This window comes from Macrobrachium nipponense, chromosome 22, assembly GCF_015104395.2.
Source record: "Macrobrachium nipponense isolate FS-2020 chromosome 22, ASM1510439v2, whole genome shotgun sequence".
In the NCBI taxonomy this organism is placed as follows: domain Eukaryota; kingdom Metazoa; phylum Arthropoda; class Malacostraca; order Decapoda; family Palaemonidae; genus Macrobrachium; species Macrobrachium nipponense.
The window spans coordinates 51,407,209-51,429,795 of record NC_087213.1 but is presented as its reverse complement, the minus strand read 5'-3'; the positions used below and the strand labels follow the sequence as shown (position 1 = coordinate 51,429,795).

Genomic DNA, 22,587 nt, shown 5'->3' with positions numbered 1-22,587 from the left:
GAAATCGTTCTCCCTGATGGAGTCGAGCAATGAGCGTGCCGTCTCCATCGTGAACCGGGTCTGGCGAACAAACCGGTTCAGGGGAGAGAGATCTATCACCGGGCGCCAGCCTCCCGTAGACTTTTCCACCAGGAAGAGTCGACTGTAAAAGCCCGGTGACTGATCCGTGACGATTTCTACAGCTCTCTTGCTCAGCATGGTCTTGATCTCCTGTCTCAGTGCTACGTCCTTCGATGACCCTGGAACGTACGACTGCTGTTGGACCGGGTTGGAGGTGAGGGGTGGCCGAGATTCGAAGGGTAATAGATATCCCTCCCGAAGGACATCTACAATCCAGGTCTCGGCGCCGTAGCGCTGCCAAGTTGCCCAATGGCTGGCCAGGCACCCCCCCACTTCCGGCAGCAGGTGAGGGGGAACGCCGTCCCTAGCGTTTCCCCCCTTTCTTCGACTTCTTCCCAGAGCCTCCACGGGAGGAGGAGGGCTGGGAGGAGGGCTGGTTACGGCTCCCCTTGCCAGAAGTCGAAGAAGACAGAGTCATTCCCCGGGGCTTCGACGCAGCTACCGTCTTAGCCACCGAAGAAGCGCTAGCCGAGCTCTTAGACTTGGCCGCAGTCCGAGGCTGCCCAGAAGCCTTCGAGACTGCCTGGTGAACTAGCCGGTCACTGTCGTCAGTGCGCCGTCTGTCCACCGCAGCGTCCACCATCTCTCCTGGGAAGAGAGACGTGGAACTCCGTAAGGGTCCGTTGCGAAGTCCCAACGCCGCTTCACGCCCGGCCGCCCTGGAAACCCGAGTAAGGACAGCGTCCCTTCGTCGGAGAACCAGGTTGGCCCACAGGTTCACCGTCTGGTGGGCAAGGAAGGAGATGGCTCTTCCCCCAGACTGGCAAAGTCTCCTGAAGGCCGTCTAGCCAGGAGACGGCCTGGAAAGCTGCCATGGCGGTAGATTCCAGGCCTAGTGCCTCTTGCTGCGAGAACCACAGGTTCCCGGACAGGAGCTGCTGCGAGAACCACAGCGGTTCCCGGACGGAGAGAGCTGCTGCAGAGACACACCCGGAGTCAGCCTGGCTAACTCCGGGTTCACCTGTTTGGGCGGCATCGGGTCTTCAGATGGCACGTAAAAACGCCGCTGTCGCAGCAGAGGAGGTGGAAGCAACTTGCTCGACCTGCCAGACTTGAGCGAACCGTCTTGTCCGGAGACAAGCGATTCAACCTGGTCCAGCACTGAGTCCGCAAGCTCAGAACGCGGCAAACCCACCGTCGGTCTGGGTTCCCTCTTCGGGCCCCAGAACGACTCGAGCCGGGACGTGGGCTCGGATGGTGGGAGCGGCGATCCTTCCCCGAGGTCGTTGTGCTGACGAATCAGCGCAATAACCTCGGCAAAGTTCCTCTGGATCTCAGGAGTGACTGCGTCCTGCGGAGTCGGACCGTCCAGTCCCTCAAACAGGAGCACCTCCCGAGACCCTCCTCCCTCAAGGAGAGGAGCAGCGACAGACCCCTCGTCGGTCTCCTCCAACCACCTGTGCGTACGACCTGGCTGGTCCGAGAACCGAGCCTGGTACGTACGACGACGTGGTGGGATCCTGAGGGGCGCACCCCTCACGATCACTCCTCAATACCTCGCCCCTCCCGGTGTAACCCGAGGAGGTTGAAGGTATGGGAGAGGAAGACCTGACGCTCCCCCTCCTTCGCTCGCTGGCAGAACCAGCGGGCTTGGAAGGCTGCAGGCGATCGCCAACCCGCGGTGGCGATCGAGCTGCAGACCTAGTCGAGCCGTCTCGCTGTGGAGAACGGCTGGACCGAGAACAGCGGCCCCGGTCTCGTGTGTCAGAGGAGCTGGTGCTGGTCGCCGTACCCGATCGCTCTCTGTGAGAGTGACGGTCAGGCGACCGGCGAGCTCCACTGTCACGGTGAGATCGGTGCGTATCCTCACGGTGCGTCAGTTCGCTGGTACCAGCCGTGGCTGGTGCCGGCGAACGGGGGGGGTGGGGGACCTCTTCCCAGCCTCAAGCCCGTGGCCGGTCATGGACCGTCACGTCCGCCCGGGTAGCCAGCTGCTCGCCGCGAGAGCGAGAGCTGTTCTGGTGAGAGTCGCGTGAGCGGCTGTCACCAGTCTTCCGCTCCGTGCCGTGAACCTGACGCTGAGCGGACTCAGAGGTCTGGTTCCTGGCTGTACGGTCGCTGGTAGGCGACCGTACACTCGGTACCTTTCGCGAACGGAGCGGCCGAGACGGACCCTGCTGCTGTGGCCGAACCACCTGACAGCAGGTGAGGAAGTGCCGGTGTTAGCCGGCACTCCTCTGGTCCCCGTAGTCTTCTTCCTTGCGGAAGAAGAGACGGGTCCTGCCCCCGAAGGAGCAGGGTGACCAGCGGAAGAAACCCCCCGTCTCACCAGAGCGAGACGGGCCCTTAGAAGTTCCCGAAGGAGACTTCTTAGGGGGGGGGGGAGGCGACCTTCTTCTTCTTCGGCGGGGGAGCCTTAGAAGAAGAAGGGGAAGAGGCGGCAGACGACGACGAAGAAGACGATGAAGACGACGACGACACCTTCCTCCTCTTCTTCTTCTTCGTCAACCTTCTCAGGACCGACGTCAGATCTGTCATCCAGGACGGAGCCGGGGCTGCTGTTGCCGAAGCAACAGGGCCCGGACGCACCTGTCCGAACAGATCAGCATCGGGAGCAGCGGCGCCAGGAACAGGAACAACATCAGCAGGTGCGAGCATCACAGGAACGGCAGAAGAGACAGCAGGAGCAGGTACAGGAACGGCAGCAGTGGTCAACGTCACGTCCGTGGACAGCAGCTGGGCAGGTACGGCAGACTGTGTAGGCGGTCCAGATGGGCGGACCAGCGGCACAGACATCCTAGGTACCGGTGGAGGTCCAGGGGCGAGCTCTTCGGGCACACGAAGTCCGGTCGCGGCAGCACGGCAAACCCAGGTGGCGGCATCACACTCCCCCGAGTTACGGCGACTGGCCCCTGCACCGATGTAGTGGGTGTCACAGAGACCGCGTGCTGGGTGTACACCAGGTGAGGAGGTGAAGCGTAGCCGGGTGTTGTAAGGGTCGTGGTGGTGGTCGTGACCGTTGCATGGGTGACCGCCACGGAGCCAGCGAGATGGTAGAGCAGCCCCTGGACACTCGGCACGCCCTGCAGCCCCAACGATGCCCACACCTGTCCGAGGTCATCCTTCGCGGCAACCGCACCTGAGGAGGCAAAAGTCGGTGATTAGGGGGTATCTTCTACCCTCGCTCGCGCGAAAGACGAACGGATAGAGGACCCAGAGTACAACTCGACGTCAGGGTATCATAGCAGCCCTCCTCCACACTCGACAAGTCAGAAGAGGAGAAGGACCTAGACACCCCCCCCGAAGGGGAAGGCGCGAGACGTGGAAGTTGAGCGGGCGGCAGGAAAGAAGACGAAGTGTCCGTCACCAAAGGAGTCGCGGGAGAGCTTTCCGACGACTCCTTTGCAGGCCTTCGCTTCTTCCTGCTCTCATACAAAGTCCACTGCGCCTCCGACCAATCATTACAAACATCACAAGGCTCGGCTCGGGTGCACTCGCGCCCCCGACACCGAGCACACAAAATATGAGGGTCTATCTCCGGGAAAGAGCGGAACTTCCCGCATTTACGCCCTTCGGTACCCGGGCATAGTCTCCGTGGGGTAGCGAGGCGAGGAGATTCCATCATTTATCAAATTCAGTTGAAATAATATGAAAAGAGAGAAATGATTGTACTTACAATGAACTCTTTCATACACAAACACAACCAAATACTCAAGAAAGCAAACGACGAGAAGCGGGCAGAGAGCGTAGAACACACACGTCCACTCGCTGTGAGGCCGAAAGCAAAAGTGATTTGTTTACCTCCCAGTCGCGCGCGCGCGCCTGTCGGACAAGCAGTTAACTACCGAACCCCTTGTTCGAAAGCTTACGACCTATCCAGCTGCCGCTAGTACCTTCCTATTGTAAAAGGACCGAAGGTTTGTATGCCGTGTCGGAACAAATGTTTATTTCTTTTGTCACTGGCGACGGCGAAAAGAGTTAGTGAGCTGCACGCCCTTAGTGACAAAGTGGGTTTCAATCTAGATTCAGCCATCTGTTCCTTCAAGGAATTATTCTTGGCGAAGAATGAAAATCCTTCGAATCCCTGGCCGAGAAACTTTGAAGTAAAAGGCTTATCGGGTCTCGTCGGCAGGGAACCGGAGAGGTCTCTTTGCCCAGTAAGGGCGTTAAAGTTTTACTTACAGAAAAAGAAACAGTTGGGAGGTTCTAGACAAGGTCTTTGGTGCTCGGTGAAGGATCCATCAAGACCTATGTCTAAGAATGCGTTAGCCTTTTTTGTCAGGAACGTAATTACGGACGCTCATAAGGCTTGCACGGATGATTCTTTCAAACTCCTGAGAGTAAGAGCTCATGAAGTGAGAGCAGTGGCTACGTCTCTCTCTCTTCAGAGAAATATGTCACTTAAGAATATCTTGGAAGTGACATATTGGAGATGTAATTCTGTGTTTGCTTCTCACTATTTGAAGGACGTTCGTGTGACCTATGAAAAATGTTTTTCTTTAGGTCCTTTTGTGTCTGCGGGCACAATCCTGGGTACAGGAGCTAACAACAATCCTTAATTATTACTACTTAAGTCTAATAGATATGTTCTAGACTTTCTGCTGAACAAGTGCAGATGCCGCACAGGCGGCCAGTCACTTCCGTTCAGTAAGGAACTCTTGTGATATCTTTTATTAGATGAGTATCATAAATTTTTTTTTGGAAAATTATTGTGTGCGTGTGCAATTTGGTTTGAGTTACGGTTGTTGCGAAGAGTTTGGGGATAACTCTAAGCAATTTTTAATACTAACATGGTGGTTAGGATCAGGTGGTCGGGATTGGTTGTGTGCTCCTTAATAAGGTGTGTTGTCATATAAGTGGATCAGCACCCATTGACAAAGTCCTTTCAGGCTCTGCCGAGTAAGTGGATAAGACCCCTTCGGCAGTCCCACAAGAATTCTTGGCCATAGATCACATATCTCGCTAAAGTTTCTTGAGGTGATGCAGACTACGGGGCAAACACCCACGAAGTCTACCACCTATCAGGTAGGAACCAAGGTTTTTATTTATACCTACAACATATGTTGTTTACCTGTCTATTCCAGAAGTAGCTGTCTCTTACCCTCCACCGAAGGGTGCCAATCAGCTATGTATATATCTGACAGGTAAGTTGATTGTATGAAAATGATATTGTTATAATACAATAAAGTTTCATACATACTTACCTGGCAGATATATACGATTAGGGCCCACCCAGCCTCCCCGCAAGGAGATAGGTGGAAGAGAAAATATATGAGTAGAAAACGGGAATGGTTCCTAGTCCTGCCGCCCAGGGCAGGCCGGTAGATCACCTGACCTACCTGTAGCGAGTGGCGTGAAATTTGAATTTCTGTCGGGGACGACGGAGTCTTAGCTATGTATATATCTGCCAGGTAAGTATGTATGAAACTTTATTGTATTATAACAATATCATTTTCATACTTTGTTTACCCATATTTTAACTTTTTAACGTTTGTCTTTACTTACATGAGTATTTATGCTGAGTAAATGATTGCATAGTATCAGGACATCTCCAGAATTAATTAACTTTTTGCTGATTTGCATTCTGTTATTTGTTTGTAGCTAATATTAGTACCAAATATACTGTACATTGCAATATTCATGTAAATTGGACTGTGTAACTTAATGCCATTATAGCTGCAAATTTGGTAAAGGTAGCTTTATCTGTTTTCAAATGTTTTTAGAGATCAGTTTGGTTTAGATACTGGTGTGCTAAAAAGATAACATCTTTTTGAGTAGTAGGCTATGCTCATATTTTCACTCCTTATTTATGTGGTCTTAAGCGTTACTTTTTTTTTGTTTTATTCATACAGAATTAGAATCCCTTCGTGGAAAAATTGAGGTCCTAGAACGAGAAAGGAATGAGTTGCAGTCAGATTTAAAAGAAGCTAAGGTAAGCTGTCATTGTTCTGCACCTGGAATCCATTTGTGCAAAATAATCTCGTATTTGAACAGTCTTGAAACTAGTTTCCAGAAAGCTAGATCCCATAGGTGGGTAGTGCTTTCAGTGATCTCAGGCATTACTTGAGGTTTTTTGCAGTGTCTTTTCAGCCCCTAGCTGCAACCCCTTTCTTTCCTTTTACTGTACCTCTGTTCATATTCTCTTCCACCTTTCCTTTCACGTTCTCAGAACAATGGTTTCATAGTGCAACTGTGAGGTTTTCATCTTGTTACACCTTTCATACCATCTTTACTCTTGATTTCCCCTTCAGCACTGAATGTCCTCAATTCCCAGCACTTGGCCTTTGGCTTTAATTTTATATTGCATTCCCAGAAAGCAAGATGTACAGTAGCCACCTTCTTAGTTCTGAAAAGCATTTCATTTGAAAAGAAAGTGTCTAGATATATTTATACTTGTGGACTTGGCCAACTATGAAGTAATCAAAAGTAATTTTGTTCATGAAACTTACCTGTCAGATATATATATAGCTGTATTTTCTGAAGTCCGACAGAATTTTAAAAACTTCCGACACACGCAGTGGTCGGCCAGGTGGTTAGTACCCATTCCCGCCGCTGGGAGGCGGGTATCAGGAACCATTCCCATTTTCTATTCATAATTTTTCTGTCGCCGGTGCTGAAAACACCTGTTTTCAGTACCTCCGTCTTAGGATTTTGGAAACTTCATTGCCGCTAAGTATCCTAATTGTCTTTTGATTTATTTACTTGGATTTGTGGCTAGGCATACGCTATCTTAAATTGATTTGAATTTGATTCATTTTTGCTTAAAATATCTGAATCTAGTTAGGCTAGTTTCAGACGGGGTTGTCTGCAAAGATAGGGTGTGGCTACCGAAAGCATCGGTAGATCCGCACTTGGTATGTACGAGGGGTATGGGTCTTCCTTCTTTGTTGAGATTTGTCATGTAAGGAGTGTGAGACTTTGTCTATTCCGTAAGGAAGACGTATGATTCGTATGTACGCAATTAATCAGTAAACATGTCTAATTCCGTAAGGAAGACGTATGATTCGTATGTACGCAATTAATCAGTAACAAAAGTCAGGGTAGTGAACCTGCTAACCTTCCTGTAGACTTTATTTTGCCTAACCCTGTAGTATGGCCTACGGGCTATGAATATGTCTACGAGAGGTGCTCGCTCTTCGTCATTGCTGTGAAGTGCTACTTCTGTAATTGTTACTCCTAACCCTGCAGTATTGCCTTTGGGCCCTAAGCAGTGTCTGTAGAGGAATTGCCCTTTCTCTTATACTCTTTCGATTCGTAACTTAGAATCGAAAGTGCTTGCTTTAGAGAGTAAAAGTGAAGTGCAGAAGTGCAGTGATACCCCTTGTGTAGTGGAGGGTGCGTCAGATCGGCCTCGTTTCGCCTCTAGGCCGGGACCTCTGCTTGACTCCCAGGACCCGGGGAGGGAGCATGTCGAAAGCCTAAGGAGGGTTACAAGGAACCCCCACCGATCTGGCGTGCCTTCGGCAGTTTCTGATGAAAATCCCCAGACTGCCAAAGTGCGTGCGCGTGCACGAATCCTGAAAGTTTGCTTTTCGTCCTCTGAAGCGTCCTCTCCGTGCAGGGATTGGAGCTTTCGGAAGGACTCGCGCCCTCTAAATAGAAGCTTTATAGAAGAGGACGCTTCACGTCCTCTCTCTCTCTCGTTATGCGTTTCAGTGAGAAGTAAGAAGGCGAACGTCGCCTGAACTCGTGTCCGTCTTTCCACCGAGAAATACGTAAAAGAAGTCATAGTAGCAGGAAGCTTTTGAGAGCGGACCGCCTGGGACGCTCGGATGGACTCCAGGCGCGCGCGGGTGCACGCCAAGCGCGCTCCGTGCGCGCCAGTGGACGCCGAGCGCGCTCCAGTGGACGCCGAGCGCGCTCCAGTGGACGCGAGCGCGCACCAGTGGGACGCCGAGCGTGCACCAGCGCAACGCCAGGTGTGTCGCCTGGCTGAACGTTTCTGTTGAACTCTTCAAGCTCTTGTTTCAGATTTGGGCCTAAAGAATTTTTACCTCTACCTTCGGTGATACCTTCTACCTCACCTGCAAAGAATGTGAAGTAGGCAGTGCTTCGGAGGAAGCTTAAAGTGAACAGACAACTTCTTCTTCGAAACCCAGCAAGACATCGGGTTTCGTGATTCAAGAGGTCTCTGTCAATTAATATTGCTTTTCGCATAGGTGGATGGAGTTAAGGAAGATCTCGTTTGCTCTACCGCAACCTTTGCCATTCTGCCAATAAATTTAAGTTGCCACTACCGCAGTCAACGACTTTGCGATAAGGCAGTTACGGGTTATGTAAGGCTCGATGTCCTGCACGTCAGGACTCTCGGCAACGTTCAGTAGGATTCTTGCAAAGGCACTCATCAAAAGGACGCTCTTCAGGAAAGCGCAAGACAGGACTTCCTTTGCCATACTGCCAATAATTTTAAGCTTTAGCAGGCATTAGTTGTGATACGGGAGAGGAAGCTGGTTGGAGAGTTTCTTCCTCTTCCCAGGATAATTTTCCAAGCTTTTTAGCCCATCTGAAAGGGTTTTTTCAGATGCTAGATTTATTAGTTTCTAGTCGGGACTACGCTGCCGAATTGAACATCGTCGTCCTACTTGCCGTAAGCCCAGTCTCTTACAGGATTCTTGCCCCTTCCTCGTTTGAGACGGGAGAATCGGAAAAATTAAATGCCTCGACTCCCTGGATTACGTTTTGTCAATTCAGTGACTTTCCCCCATTGACAATATACTTTCGTTTTGGTCAAGTAAGCGGGTATCCTCTTTGACAAAATATCTCTTTGTCCCGTAAATGGGTTAGTTTCTCATGACAAACATCTCATTAACTTGATATTGCGTAAGCGAATAAGCTCTTATTGACAAGATTCGGAAGAGCTCTCATTCGTCATTCGCAGACTCGTACAAAAAATAGACTTGTAGACTACGTCAATGAACGCTTATGTCCAATAACATAAGAAGCTTGAGCTGACTGCTTCGACTCTCTTAAGTTTTGTTCATGAAACTTGCCTGTCAGATATGTATGTAGCTGTATTTCCGAATTCAGCTATATATATGTCTGCCAGGTAAGTAGGAACAAACTTTATTGTGATATAATTTCATTTTTTGCCTTGCGTTATTTTACTTCTGGTTGGTTCAAGTCATATACGCTTGCTGTAGTTACCTCTTCGGATGGCAACCGAGAGGTCAATTGTCTATTTTAAGGACATTTAATCGTTACTCCCTGCAGCCTAACAGGAGTTTCCGATTTATCTTTTACCGTTGTATGGTAGTGTTCTGACGACACAAACGCATCTATATATTTAGCGTTTTCTGTTTCGCTTAAATATACCAGCTTGAGAGTCTTTCTGCTCAAAAAATAACGAACCTATTTCTTCGTAGAATAGGGTAGCTGGCAACCCAGACATAAAGTTAAGAGACGACGTTCGTAAGCTGCTTGCTGCTGCTGTCACGCTGTCTGTCCTCCAGTCCAACCGAGCCAGTATTCAGTAACAGATCGTGAGCTGTCATGCGCGGTAGGTTACGTCTCTCTCTCCTGCGGGATTGACTGACTAACCGTATCTCTGTGCTGACGGTTACGTCTCTCCTGCGGGATTGACTGACTAACTGTATCTCTGTCCTACAATCACGGACTTTAGCCTAAGATTGATGGGATTTCTTACGTGAATGAATAAACGTTGCATTCGTTTTGCCTTACTATGTTCAACAGAGTTATCTCTTAATCCTTTCGGTGCTCGTTACCGCACGGTATGGAACTACGAGTCTACCGCAACATTGCACTTTTGTATTTGCTTCCCTCCTGCTTAGGCAAAGCGCAGCCTTATTTAGGGAAGTAAGCATACTCGGGAGGGAATGGATGAGCTTGCTGGGGACCATTTCCTTCCTGAAGAAGTTTGTTTCCCCGAATAGACTGCAATTCAGACCACAGTTTTTTCCTACCGGGAAACTGAAATATTATTCAAGATCTAGCAATGATTCTGAACATCTCTCAGTGCGTCTATATAACCTGAGGTGATAGAAAGAAGGTGCCGGACATCTGGATAGGGTTTCAGATGTCCTGGATCTTAATCTGAAAGAAGTAAAAGCGATTCGGTAGTCCCTCCAGTCCTCGAAACGAGTTTTTGGGAACCAGTGGTCCAGATCAACTCTGATATTCCACAGCTCTCTCATATCTTAAGAAGTATCTTCTCTCGGTCCTTGTTCGAGTTTACGAGAAAGAGCCTATTATAACAACAGGCGTTAAAATGTAACGATCCTCTACAGGTTCGTTACAGGATTGCAAAAGTCCGTACGAATCGTCTCGATCGACGGCAGCAACTATTCACTTCCGAGTGGAATCTTTCTTTAGAAGTAAGTTGAGAGTTGTGTAGACTTTAGGGACGCCCTTTCATTCTTCTCTTCGATATGTTGAGGACGAAGAGGCGGCTTCTTTTCTGCTCCCTTATTCTCGATCCGGGATCGGTACCATTAAACGCCATCCTATGATATTGAACGGGGATGGATGTTTAGTCTCTTTTTTCCCCTTTTTCAATCGCTTAGGAAATGTAATAAGAGGATTTATGACGTCACAGGGAGCGACAATGACGCTGATCGCCCCATGTGGGCCTTCAGAATCCTGGATTCACAGAGGTCACATACTTCCTAGTTCACTTTCCAAGGACCTTTTCCGAGAGAGTCGGTCTACTCTAACTCGAAAGGTACCTATAACCTCTCCGCTCTGAGTCTGACTACGTTCAGACTATCGAGAGGTTGACAGGAATAAGATTACCGTCTTCCTTTTCCGTCTGAAGAATGGGATAAGCTGGCAGTCACAACTATTAAAGAATATGCAAATATGTTGTTGACGGCCTTTGGGCTCAGAGATTTGCGTCTGTCAAACAACAAAGCCCTTCACGATCTTTGAGTTCTGTGGAATCTCGAAACTCGCTCACCATCTACTTTTTGTCTCACCTGTTTTCTCGGAGTCAGACACTCGTGCGAGATCAGGCGACATACAGTAGCCCTGAGTTTCTTGTTGACGAAGTCAGTTGCATTTATACACCCCCGATGATCGTGTAACATGAGACCAGGTTGGACTGTCAGGCATTCTTCCTTCGGGACTGAATCGCCTTTTTGCTCCTCGCTCCTTTCTCCTGGCACCAGAAGCTCGAGTCAGGAGTTGATTCGCTGACGACGTTGGGTTGCGTTGATACACCCCCAAGGTTTGCTTAGATTGAATCGCCCAGGCAGTCCAGACACTCATCCTTCAGCGAAGAATAGTGCCTTATGGTCTTCAGGGTACAGCCTTGCTGTCCTTGATTCGTCTGACTGGTCAACTGGTCGGTCACCTGACTTTAGTACAGACGGACTGACTGTGCATGTCCAGATCGAAGCTTTCAATATGGAACTTAGACGTAGTCTGAAGTTCTTGATGTTAAAGCATTCGAACCTCTCCTACCTGTTAACTTTTTGCATGTGATCAGGAAGGCCTTCTTCTAACCACCCTATATACGACAAAGAGGGTTAGTGAAATTTTAAGCCATCGTCACAAGTTTTGGCTTTAGAGAATAAGACAAGGCGGTGTGCTCTCTAAGCCTTCCGTTGTGGCCTAAGAATGGTAACCCGTTTTGTCCTTGGGCCAGGAGCTTGGAAGCAAGGATGGCACAAGTTAGTGGGCAGGAGCCAGAGAGAGTCCTGTGCCCTGTCGGGTCTCTCAAGTTTTATCTACATAAAACTCAAGAAAGTCGAAGTCATTCGGGCAATCTGCAGTGTTCCGAAAAAGACCAGACTTGCCCATATCGAAGAACACCCTGGCTTTAGTGTTAAGGAGTTCTTTCAGAAATGCTCCTTCATTGTGTTTGCACAAAGATTTGAAATCTTTTTATCTAAATGCTCACGAGGTGAGGGCGCGGCCTCGGAAGCATTTCAACAGAGCATGGCACTCAGTAACATCCTGAGTACCATGTTTTAGCGAAGCAACTCTGTGTTCACTTCACACTCCCTGCGAGATGTGAAGATGGCATATGAGATCTGCTGCTCGCTAGGGCCATACGTGTCTGCAGACACAATCTTGGGGGCAAGAAGTACCACTCATCCTATCCTGTAGAAAATGGTTAGGAAGAGCTCTTAATTTAGTTGATGAGTCGCCGACAACGGCGACTTCTTAACTCTTAAGCCTTAGTTAAAACCCCGTTAACTTTGGCTAGGTTGGTCAGGTGGTGATATATATATATATATTATTTATTTTACTTCTTAGCCCTCATGGTATGGTCAATATGGTCTAGTCACGTCGTGGTCTCGCCCCTGTTGACAGATCATCTGGAGTGCACCAGCTATATAGGTCTCTACCTCGCTGGCAACTCTAGTAGCACAAGCAGACTTACGTGGCAGTAACCACGAAGCCAGCTATGCTAACAGGTGGAACCAAGATGTAAATCATCTGCATGCATTTGTTTCCTAAAATCCTTCTATTCTGTCCCTTCCCACCTCCAAAGGTGGGATTCAGCTATATATATATCTGACAGGTAAGTTTCATGAACAAAATGATATTGTTATGATACAATAAAGTTTGTTCATACTTACCTGGCAGATATATATAATCAAGTACCCACCCACCTCCCCTCAGGGGACAGTGGAAATAAAAATTATGAATAGAAAATGGGAATGGTTCCTGATACCCGCCTCCCAGCGGCGGGAATGGGTACTAACCACCTGGCCGACCACTGCGTGTGTCGGAAGTTTTTAAAATTCTGTCGGACTTCAGAAAATACAGCTATATATATATCTGCCAGGTAAGTATGAACAAACTTTATTGTATCATAACAATATCATTTTTTTTTCCTTTTGCTGATATTTTTCTTGGGGGAGCCACTTTTGACTTGGCAGATTCTCTACGGTATCCATTGGTGTCTTGTCTGACTTTTCATTCTTTACCCAATACCCAAGGTGTCTCAACACCTCTGTCCAGTTTTTGCTTTCTATCTTGAACAAATCTTCACATATAACCCCTTGAGATTCCAGGCAGTCATGATTATTAAGTATTTGACAATATTGTTAAGAAAACAAAGCAAAACAAGAAGGTAAGTAGTATGAGAAAACTAGCAAAGCAGGAAAAAATATAGTAGTATAATTAATGATTTATTCATCATTGTATAGTGTGGTAGTTATGCTTATGTTTTGCTTGCAGTAGATTAGAATGGGAAGAATCTTGTAAGCATTGATAATACCATATACCAGTAGATCTGAAAACCTCATACAAATTGAACATTATCAAGATGTTAATTCTTCTGCAATATATTTATGTCATGAGAACAATAGTAATTTGTCTCCTTGTTGCATATCTGTTATATAACTATCTTTGGTATTTTTTGTTCTTACTAATTCAAAGTATCAGAATAAAATTAAGTACCTTATAGTGTTGCTCAATATTAGCAGGCATACATATGACCAGGAGTTCATTCATTCACCAAGCAAACCGCAACACAAGTAGCAAGGACAGGTATAGTTCAGATATCTACAACTAATACTATTGAGGAAATTGATAAAGCTCAAGAGTAACTTGCCATAATCAGTAAATTTTGATGCTTCATTATAAGGCAGTCCCCGGGTTACGACGGTGTCGGCTTACGACGTTCCGAGGTTACAACGCTTGTCAATAGATGTTATTTCCAGGGTTACGACGCCTACAACGCTCATCTGGGAGATGAAATATGACACCAAAAATGCAAAATAATCAATATTTGAAGTTTTTTTTGATGAAAAATGCCATAAGAATGCAGTTTACATAGTTTTCAATGCACCCAAAGCATTAAAAGAAAGGTTTTCTTAGGATTATTGACGATGTTCCGGCTTACGACGATTTTCGGCTTATGACGCGTCTCAAGAACGGAACCCCCGTCGTAACCCGGGGACCACCTGTATTGCCGAAAATTACTGGAGGGTTACGACAGGTTCGGCTTATGACGTTCCAAGGTTAAGGCGCTTTTCAATTATATTCATAAGAAATTATTTTCAGGGTTACGACGCCTACAACGCTGATCTGGCAGATGAAATATGACCAAAAATGCAAAATAATCAATATTTGAAGGTTTTTTGGATGAAAAATGCAATAACAATGCAGTGTGCATAGTTTTCAATGCATCCAAAGCATTAAGAGTAAGGTTTTCTTACGATTTTTGACGACGTTCCAGCTTATGACTATTTTCGGCTTACACTGCGTCTCAAGAACGGAACCCCCGTCGTAACCCGGGGACCGCCTGTACTTAAGTTTCTATGCAGCATCCCTTTGACCCCTGGCTGCAGCCCCAGTCATTCCTTTTCCTATACTTCTGCGCAAATTCTTCCATCTTACTTTCCACCCTCTTCTAACAACGTTTCATAGTGCAACTGCTAGGTTTTCCTCTTGTTGCACATTTTGAACTTCTTACTCTCAATTTTCCTTTCAGTTCTGAATGACCACATAGGTCCCAGCGCTTGGCCTTCAGTCTAAATTTTATATTCTATCTTTATACATAAATGTTAGTTTTATTTTTACAATTTTTATTTTCTCTTCTATTACAGATAAGCATTCTGTTCTTATAAATGAAGTTGTATACGTATTGTATTTCAGTGTCAGAGGGGCAGATCATCTTCTGTTAGTAATGATTCTGATAGTTTCTGGGGAAGCTTTGGCGACAGTAGCATCCGTCCCCTTCAGCGGTCAGGCATTAAAACTCCTGTTAAAAAAGCCTTGGAGACAAGTGAAGGAAATCCTTTCAAGGTTCCAGTCTTGTCCAAGAATGGTAAGTGAATGTTCACTACGTAACTTGTCAGCTGGAAAATTGACATTAAATTTTGCAACATCACTGCCTATTGAGTTTTCACCTTTTAAAATCTTATCCAGTGGGTAGCACTGTCAGTGCACCTCATGCAATGTACTGTAGGCATTACTAAGAGTCTTTGCAGCATCCCTTCGGCCCGTAGCTGGAGCCACTTTCATTCCTCGTACTATATTTGTGTTCGTCGTCTTTTTCATCCATCTTTCCACTCTTCTAAAAATTGTTTCATAGTGCTTCAACTGCTTTCCTCCTGTTTTCCTGCTTTCAACTGTTTTCCTCCTGTTTACCTTTCAAACTTTTTTTATTGTCAATGACCTCATAGGTCCTAGTGCTTGGCCTATGACCTAGATTCTGTATTCTATTTATTTTTTTCCATTTATAATCAGGTTTATCACCATTATCACCTCCAATCCATGCAACTCAGAAGGCCTCCATGGAATTCCACCAGTCTTGTCTCTTGTGCTTTCATTTCCACAAATCTTCATGTCTGGTCTCCCATTTCAGTTCTCTTTCAAGTAGGTCTGTGCTGTCCAACTCTTATGGTGTCCACAGGAAGCCACCCGTTACTGTCACATAATGTTATCTCTAAGGTGATGTAAAGGAAATGTTCTGGCCATCCCCACCCCTGCATGATCTCATTTACACATGGACTAAAGTGATTTTTGTAACGATATCTTTATTCACTGTCTTGCCATCTGACTCCTAATACTCTTTAGAAACAAAGTTCACACATGGATGCAGTGCTTACTACCCTAAAACAGTTCACCTTGTATTTTACTAGTTTATTTGTATTTTTATCTATATGTTTATTAATTTGTTAATTTATTTTGTTTTATCTTCTGATAACTGCTGTATTTTCTAATATCTTCTATAACTTCCTATATTCTTTGGAAGATTAAATTTCAAGTCAGTGACCCCTATAGGCATGTTCCAAATGAATGGGGTTTATTTTCTGAATAATGATGATAGTATTTTCAAACTGACACAATCTTTCAGATATAGCTCCTGTCATTAGTACAAGGTTCATTTCCTTATAGCAATATAGATCATCCTAATATATATTACCTTTGTCTAACTTCACTCTTGATTTCCAAATTTTTCACCCTGCTCAGTGCTTGATTTGCCCTTTTAAACTTATTAATTCTCTGTAAAGTTTTGAGTTTGTTACGAAGAATTGTTTGGTATCTGTTTTCTTAAGATCTTGTTTTTTAATTTGTAATTCTCTGGTTGAAGTCAAGATGCACTATTTCTAAATAAGTGCTCCTTATGCCAGTGTTCATTACAGTAATACTTATGCAGCTATTTTGCTGTTGTTGCTAAGATGGAATCATTATCATTTTTCTTTGAAAGACATGGCGATTAAACATTTGTCTTTGATTTCAAGTTGTATTTTAAGGTGGTTGTTTGTCTTGCAGATCCAGATGAAAGTCCTTTCAAAATGCCTCGGAAGCAGCTGTCCATGTCTTCTTTACCAACAACTGTGTCTGGTGCCTCTGATGAATACACCAAACAGCTGGAGAGAATGGTAGATCAGTACAAAAAGGAAATGGAAGGTAATTTTGTAATTAACCCTTAAGCGCCGACTGGACGCATTTTACGTCGACATTTTTTGTCTCCTGGGTGCCGACTGGACGTATTTTACGTCGACATACAAAAGTTTTTTTAAAAATTCACGGAAAAATACTTTTAGGCCTACCAGCCGAAAACTCTTGAATCACGCGCCTTGGGGGATGCTGGGAGTTCACGGATCAAGGTGTTGTTTTGTTTACAATCGTTACACAGGCGCGCAAGCACGAATTTCTTTCTTGCCGCACTAAAAAGTATCTGTGACACATCTCGGAAATTATTTCGTCACTTTGACATAATTTTTGTACCATTTTAAATTAGCCGTTACATGGAGTATTATATATGAAAATGTGCACATTTTTATGAAGAATACAACAAAAAAATACTCATGATTGTAGCTTTTATCGGTTTTGAGATATTTTCATATAAATAACGATAAGTGCCAAAAATTCAACCTTCGGTCAACTTTGACTACCGAAATGGTCGAAAAACGCAATTGTAAGCTAAAACTCTTATATTTTAGTAATATTCAATCATTTACCTTAATTTTGCAACTAATTGGAAGTCTCTAGCACAATATTTCGATTTATGGTGAATTTATGAAAAAACTTTTTCCTTACATCCGCGCGGTAACTATTCCGAAAAAAATCATACATGCGATTGTGGTAATGTTTGCACCATTTTAAATTAGCCGTTACATAAAGTTTTATATATGAAAATGTGTGCAATTTCATGCACAATACAATAAAAATAACCCATGGTTGTAGCTTTTATCAATTTTAAAATATTTTCATATAAAAAATGATAAGTGACAAATTTTCAACCTTCGGTCAACTTTGACTCTACCGAAATGGTCGAAAAACGCAATTGTAAGCTAAAACGCTTATATTCTAGTAATATTCAAGCATTTACCCTCATTTTGCAACAAATTGGAAGTCTCTAGCACAATATTTCGATTTATGGTGAATTTATGAAAAAAATAACATTTTCTTTACGTCCGCGCGGTAACTCTTCCGAAAAAATCATACGTGCGATTGTGGTAATGTTTGCACCATTTTAAATTAGCCTTTACATAAAGTTTTATATATGAAAATGTGCGTAATTTCATGTAGAAGACAACAAAATATAATTGAATGTTGTAGCTTTTCTCATTTTCGAAATATTTGCATATAAATCACGATAAATAGAAAAAAAAACCACGCTCGGTCAACTTTGACTCTACCGAAATGGTCGAAAAACGCAATTGTAAGCTAAAACTCTTACAGTCTAGTAATATTCAGTCATTTATCTTCATCTTGAAACAAATTCGAAGTCTCTAGCACAATATTTAGATTTATGGTGAATTTAAAAAAAAAAACTTTCCTTCCCTCCGCGCGTGAATTCTCCGCCACAAGTCTCCGAAATGCGTACGTCCCATTCTCGGAATATTTGTTCCATTTCATATGAGGCATTTCATAGAGTTTTATATATGAAAATGTGCACAATTTCATGTAGAATAAAACGAAAAATATTTGAAGGTTGTAGCTTTTCTTATTTCCGAAATAATTGCATATACAAAAATATATATATAAAAAATTCGACATTTGGTCAACTTTAGCTCGTCAGATATGGTCGAAAACTGCATTTGTAAGCTAATACTCTTACAGTATAGTAATATTCAATCATTTGTCTTCATTTTGAAAGAAATTGGAAGTCTCTAGGACAATATTTAGATTTATGGTGAATTTTTGAAAAAAATATTTGTTTATGTCCGCGTGTTACGAATTCTTATATTATTTTGTGATAATATTTTCTCTGTGTTGCTTTTATCGTTTTACAATGTGTTATATACCAAAATGATCGCAATTTAGTGTAAATTACAACGAAAAATAAAGTAACTTGTTACCTTTAACCGTTTTGTGCACAGCGCGATTTGAATACAATTATATATGAAATTTCGTTTTTGCGCTATCATATATCGCATTATTTATATATAATAATGATAATTTTTTTCATTTCTGATGGTTGCATACTAAACTTCAGCTAATGACAAAAAAAGGAGCCAAAAATGAACTCTTAATCTTGAAAACTAAGCGCGCTGTGATTTTTAGAAAAAAATATTTTTTCCGCTTCCGCGCTCACTCTGAAACACCTCCGGCACACGGGAGACATTTTTTTTTACCGCTTCCGCGTTTACGGGTTACATGTCTAATGATGGACTCTGTTGGCTTTGTGAAGTTTTTGTAATCTTATTTGGATACGAGAGATTCATAGTGATTTAACAGCAGCTGACAAGTTGCACTGGAACATGAATTCTGTTGTAAAATATATGGGAATTTTTAGGGTGCTTTGCTGTGTCAATTTGGACCCTAGCTGCATTATTCTTGGCCTTTTACTTTTCATTTCTTCCCACCTAACTGTCCATTATTGTTCATTTGCCTTGCTCCAGTTTCACCCTCATTCAAATCCTCTTTGTCAATTGCATGAGAGTAGAGACATGACTACAAGATGGTTGAATAACTTTATGATCATAGATAGGGACCTGTATCCTCAAAAATAACAGCGCTGTTTTCAAGCTCAGACCAAGGTACCTTTATTTTGTATACTTGTAGGAACTGCTAAGAGGGGTTGGCCCACTTATATATGATAGCAGCTCTAGACATGGAGAACATTATCTGTAGACTAATCTCTACACTCCTGTTTGCAATAGTACCCATGGAAAATGATACTGATTATTTGGTTGTGTTTATTTGCCAATAGATAGTGCCCAGCTACAAGAGGAAAATGGGAAGCTTCGAAAGGAACTGAGCTCACTTAAGACGACCTTGGAGAAAGCCAAGAGTGACTTGGCGGCATCTGAGAGATCATTAGCATCCATTTCTGAACAGATGTTGAGCTTTAAATCTTTGTGTGAAGAGAGTGCTCAAAAGGTAATTAATTTATGGAACTTTTTCAGTTTGAATTCATTTTGTTAATATCACAAGTGAATAAAATAGTTTCATTTTCATTTTGGTAAAATGCTTCCATCACAGTGGTTAGTCTTAGATGCTCTTGTTACTTGTTCCTTACAGTGCAATATATATTGAAAATGAAATGTATTGGTGTTCATTTATCCTTATGCTACATTGGTAGAAGTTGATTTAACAAATCCTACCAAGCATTTTGAAATGTATAAAAATATCAACACTATTTGAAGTCCTTTCATTTGTAACATAGCTTCTGAAATGCAGGTATAGTGATAGGCAATGTATCATCAGTTATTAATATTTATTAATATATCATGTTAAAAAATGATCATCTGCCCGAGAAGAGCCATTGTTAGGCTCAGAGGTCTTGATAAACTAATCCGTTATTATAATAATAATAATAATGATAATACTGTTAAAAAGAATGGCAGAATTAAGCGAGTTGATTTTATATATTGTTTTTTCTATTTTTCTTACAATTCTCTTCTCAGGCTCAGCGATGTTTCTGAGTAACTGGCCAATATTCATATTGGGAATTCTTTAAAAATTATACATTTTGTGAAAATTCCCAATATGAATATTGGCCAGTTACTCAGAAACATCGCTGAACCTGATAAGTGAATTGTAAGGAAAATAGAAAAAACAATATGTAAAATCAACTCACTTAATTCTGCCATTCTTTTTAACAGCATTTGCTTAAAAGAGGGTCTTCTACCAAAATAATAATAATAATAAAAAATGATCAACAGTTATTTTTGTGGGAAGAGCATATTTCAGTTGCATATTTCCTGTGGCTTTCAGGTGGAACAGACAGAACAGCGTTTACGTGCAGTTCAGAGTGAATCAGAATGTCAGAGGCACAACAGCGAGGCAGCTCGTAAAAGTCTTGAGGAAAAGCTCAAAGACAAAGAGAAGGAACATAATGCCGACTTGTCTCGCGCCCAGGCTGATATGGCTGGTCTTGGTAAGGAACTGATTCATTCGTGTCTGGTATATTTGGGTGATCATCACAATTTTGTTAATATTGTCGAGGGTTCATGATGTAAAACAGCTGTCAGTTTCATTCCTTTTGAGTTTACGTACAATCTGGATGCAGGGAACCAGATCTGCTATTGTAGATCTCCCATTGTTCCTTTAGAGATGTGTCTCTAATAGCGTCCCTTGTGTTGATTATCCTAAAGGTTCTTTGCAATGTCCTTTTGCCCCCAGCTTCATTGCTTTTTTCCTTTTACTTTTCATCCAGTCACTTTTGCCTCCTTTCATTTAAAAACAGACCCTTCAGGTGTGACCGATAGATTCCTAGAAATGTGATTCAGAGGTGTTGAACTTTATTTTTAATAACTAATTTATCATTCCATCGAAAACTATTGCAATCCCAGCCTTAGACATGTTATGTTCCGTCCCAAAGCTCTGACTTGGGTACCCTTCATTCTGCATACTTGAATAGGCTCCATTGATAAGAGAGGTTTGAGTTCTGACTGTATTACAGCAAATATGTTTGTAGTTTATTACAAGTAGACAAATTTTTTACACAAAAAAGCTAAACATTGATACATAGGTTTTAGGTGAGGGTTACCTTTCAGATTATATCAAACAGTGGCAGAATTTGTCATCAGGATTTTACTCCAAACTTGGAACGACTAGAGTCTGACACCTCATTTTTATGTTCATTACATCAAATGACTTCGAATATATCCAACTGTCAGGGTGACAGCATATGTTGTATTAGAACTTGAGATTCTCACAGGCAAATTAAAAATGTTTTATTTATTTTGCAGTGGAATTAGCTAGTACTGTTTTGTATAAACAAAATTGCACAAAATATTTTTCTGACTCATAATTCCACTTCCAGAGAAGCAAGTTAGAGATTTACAGACTAAGATCCAGCAGTTGGAAGCACATGGCCGAAATACTCAGAATTCTATGCAGGCATCGTTAGACAAAGCTCTTGCTCAGGTTAGTTTCCTTTTCATATTGTGATTCATGAGAGCTAATCTCATGAATGTGAGGGTGTTAACTTATTAAGCCATGCACAGTTTTGAAAGTTTTCCACTTAATTGATTGATGATATAATGCCTCTAAACTTCAGGTCTCTCAGTTGGAATAATGAAGTATTTTCATGTGAAGGGGTTACAAATGCAACTTTAACACAGGTTTCCTTTAGTGTTACCCACATTAACTATTATATACTGAAGTTTAAGAAAGCTTTTGAAATGGTGTGTAATGTCAACTAATGCATAAATTGTATATTTAGGGTATTTGTTAAAGGACAGTCCTGTGTGTGTTGAGGGTTTTGGTTTGATAATGTGGTTAGTTTATCCCTTTATTAAGCAAGTGTTGGTTGTCCAACAGTGTCATGTACTTGAAAATTGAGTATGGTGATGATTCGTTAGTTGAATTTTAGTGAAAATCAACACTAGTAGTATGTTTTTAACGACAATTATACATTATAAAATTTCCTGTACTTGATAAATTTTAGAAATATTTAGGCAGGCAGTAGCAAGTACAGACACCACCCTACAGTCAACCTCTGCTATTCACGGACTCACAATTTGCAGACTCAATTTTTATACGGACTATATAAACTTTGTTTGTGGAAAATTTGCCTCTTTTCTGTATTTTTCACTGAGAAATATTCTCACGTTACTGTTTTTTTATATAATTATCATGGCTAAATGCACTTTTTGTGATAAAACTATTAACCCTTTTACGCCAATTGGATGTATGAAACGTCGTGATAAATTGTCTCCTGGGTGCCGATTGGACATAATAAACGTCGACATAAAAAAGTTTTTTTAAAATTCGCGGAAAAATACTTATAGGCCTACCAGCTGAAAACTTTTGAATCACGCGCCTTAGGGGATGCTGGGAGCTCACGGATCAAGGCATTGTTTTTGTTTACAATCATTACGCAGGCGCACAAGCGCGAATTTCTTTCTTATCGCACTAAAAAGTATCAGTGACACATCTCAGAAATTGTCGTCGTCACTTTGACTATTTTTGCACCATTTTAAATTAGCCGTTACATGGAGTGTTATTTATGAAAATGTGTGCAATTTCATGTAGAATACAACCAAAAAATACTCATGATTGTAGCTTTTATCAGTTTTGAAATATTTTCAATATAAATAACGATAAGTGCCAAAATTTCAACCTTCGGTCAACTTTGACTCTACCGAAATGGTCGAAAAACATAAATGTAAGCTAAAACTCTTATAATCTAGTAATATTGAATCATTT

The 22,587-nt window shown here is 42.9% G+C and overlaps 1 protein-coding gene across 1 annotated transcript in view; it reads left to right on the top strand.

The window, feature by feature from the left end:
* Nucleotides 1-22,587, top strand: part of LOC135198634 (uncharacterized) — a 102,120-nt gene that overhangs the window by 13,721 nt on the left and 65,812 nt on the right. Inside the window, exons 5-10 of the mRNA XM_064226407.1 lie at nucleotides 5,913-5,992; nucleotides 14,629-14,800; nucleotides 16,252-16,389; nucleotides 19,142-19,311; nucleotides 20,149-20,311; nucleotides 21,200-21,303. Coding sequence (XP_064082477.1) covers nucleotides 5,913-5,992; nucleotides 14,629-14,800; nucleotides 16,252-16,389; nucleotides 19,142-19,311; nucleotides 20,149-20,311; nucleotides 21,200-21,303 — 827 coding nt within the window. The remainder of the gene's footprint in view (nucleotides 1-5,912; nucleotides 5,993-14,628; nucleotides 14,801-16,251; nucleotides 16,390-19,141; nucleotides 19,312-20,148; nucleotides 20,312-21,199; nucleotides 21,304-22,587) is intronic.